Here is a 2378-nt window from a genome sequence, read left to right as displayed (position 1 = left end):
CAGGTGTTCAGGGGGGGTCCCAGGTGGGTTCCAGGTGGATTTCAGGTGTCCCAGGTGGGGCCCAGGTGAGTTCCAGGTGTCAAGGGGGGCATCCAAGGATGGTCCCAGGTGTTCAAAGTGGGTCTCAGGTGAGATCCAGGTGGGTCTCAGGTAGGCTCCAGGTGTTCAGGGAGGGTCCCAGGTGGGTCCCAGGTATTCCCGGGGGGGTCCCAGGTGGGTCCCAGGTGTTCAGGGGGGTCCCAGGTGGGTCCCAGGTGTCCAGGGAGGGTCCCAGGTGGGTTCCAGGTGGATTTCAGGTATCCCAGGTGGGTCCCAGGTGTGTCTCAGGTATCAAAGGAGGGTCCCAGGTATCCCAGGTGGGTCCCAGGTGGGTTCCAGGTGTCCAGGGAGGGTCCCAGGTGGGTCTCAGGTGTTCACAGGGGGGTTCCAGGTGGGTTCCAGGTATCCCAGGTGGGTTCCAGGTGTTCACAGCGGGTCTCAGGTGGGTTCCAGGTATCAAAGGAAGGTCCCAGGTGGGTCTCAGGTGAGATCCAGGTGTTCAAGGTGGGCTCCAGGTGGGTTCCAGGTAATCCCAGGTGGGTCTCAGGTGTTCAGGGAGGGTCCAAGGGGGGTCCCAGGTATCCCAGGTGGGTCTCAGGTGGGTTCCAGGTGGGTTCCAGGTATCCAGGTGAGATCCGGGTGTGTCTCAGGGGGGTCCCAGGTGAGCCCCAGGTGGTCAGGGAGGGTCCACGGGGGGTCTCAGGTGTGCCCAGGTGTTCAGGGAGGGTCCCAGGTGAGTTCCAGGTGTCCAAGGAGGGTCCCAGGTGAGTCTCAGGTGTGCCCAGGTGTCCGGGGGGGTCCCGGGTGTGCCCAGGTGAGCCCAGGTGTGCCCAGCTGTGCCCAGGTGTGCCCAGCTGTGCCCAGCTGTGCCCAGGTGTGCCTCTCAGTAGTAAAGCTCCCGATCCCACCAACCTGGGGGGGGAGGGGGGAGAGAACCCGGACAGGTGAGGGTGGGGCAGTGCCCAGGTGTGCTGGGCGTGCCCCAGCTGTGCCCAGGTGTGCCCAAGTACCCTCAGGTACCCCCAGGTGTGCCCAGGTGTGCCCAGGTGAGGTTTAGGGGTGCCCAGGTGTGCCCAGGTGTTCCCCAGGTGCCCCCAGGTGCCCCCAGGTGTGCCCAGGTGTGCCCAGGTGCCCCCAGGTACCCCCAGGTGTGCCCAGGTGCCCCCAGGTGCCCCCAGGTGTGCCCAGGTGTTCCCCAGGTGCCCCCAGGTGTTCCCCAGGTGCCCCCAGGTGCCCCCAGGTGCCCCCAGGTGTGTCACTCACTGCCCGGGTGTCTCCGCACTCCGAGTTTCCGGATCTCGTCGTAGACGAGGATGAGGAGCCCGAAGGGCATCGGCACCAACCACCACTGGAACCTGCCAGGTGAGACAGGTGAGACAGGTGAGACACACAGGTGTGCCCAGGTGTGCCCCAGGTGTGCCCCAGGTGTGCCCCACCACCACAGGAACCTGGCCAGGTGGGACACCCAGGTGGGCCCAGGCGATTTTCAGGGTTCCCAGGTGTGCTCAGGTGTGTTCAGGTGTGCCCAGGTGTGTTGGGGCTGCCCAGGTGTGTTCACAGGGTTCCCAGGTGTGCCCAGGGGGTTCCCAGGTGTGCCCAGGTGTGCCCAGGTGCCCCCAGGTGCGCCCAGGTGTGCCCAGGTGTGCCCAGGTGCGGGCTCACCTGATGGGCATGAAGTTGAAGACGTTGGGCATGCCGGGGCAGTAGCAGAGGAAGCAGCCGATGCACACCTGGAACACGATGGCCACCAGCAGCGTCCTGTTCCTGCGGGAGGGACACACCTGTGTCACCTGCGTGCCCAGGTGTGCCCAGGTGTGCCCAGGTGTCCCCAAATTCTTCAATTTTCACCCTAATTTTCATTGTTTTTTCCCCATTTCACTGCCCCCAGGTGTGCCCAGGTGTGTCACACCCATCCCAGCTGTGCCCAGGTGTGCCCAGGTGTGCCCAAATTCTCCAATTTTCACCGATTTCCCTCAAATTTTCACCGATTTCCCCCCAATTTTCACTGGTTTTCCCCCCTTGCCCCATTCCCAGGTGTGCCCAGGTGTGCCCAGGCGTGCCCAGGTGTGCCCAAATTCCCCCATTTTCACCCATTTCCCCCCAATTTTCACCCATTTTAGCCAAATTTTCACTGATTTCCCCCAATTTTCACTGTTTTTTCCCCATTTCACTGTGCCCAGGTGTGTCACACCCGTCCCCGGTGTGCCCAGGTGTGCCCAGGTGTCCCCAAATTCTCCAATTTTCACCAATTTTTCCCAAATTTTCACCGTTTTTTCCCCATTTCACTGCCCCTAGGTGTGCCCAGGTGTGCCCAGGTGTCCCCAAATTCTCCAATTTCC

The 2378-nt window shown here is 62.4% G+C and overlaps 1 protein-coding gene across 1 annotated transcript in view; it reads right to left on the bottom strand.

The window, feature by feature from the left end:
* Nucleotides 1-683: 683 nt before the first annotated feature.
* LOC121356523 (potassium-transporting ATPase alpha chain 1-like) overlaps nt 684-2378 on the bottom strand; it is a gene marked incomplete at its 5' end in the record, with an annotated part of 4783 nt that continues 3088 nt past the window's right edge. Inside the window, 3 exons of the mRNA XM_041473071.1 lie at nt 684-951; nt 1303-1394; nt 1702-1803. Coding sequence (XP_041329005.1) covers nt 923-951; nt 1303-1394; nt 1702-1803 — 223 coding nt within the window. The remainder of the gene's footprint in view (nt 952-1302; nt 1395-1701; nt 1804-2378) is intronic.

The sequence above is a fragment of the Pyrgilauda ruficollis genome, unplaced genomic scaffold, assembly GCF_017590135.1.
Source record: "Pyrgilauda ruficollis isolate IOZ18807 unplaced genomic scaffold, ASM1759013v1 scaffold1099, whole genome shotgun sequence".
Classification (NCBI taxonomy): domain Eukaryota; kingdom Metazoa; phylum Chordata; class Aves; order Passeriformes; family Passeridae; genus Pyrgilauda; species Pyrgilauda ruficollis.
This window is presented reverse-complemented; position numbering and strand designations above follow the sequence as displayed.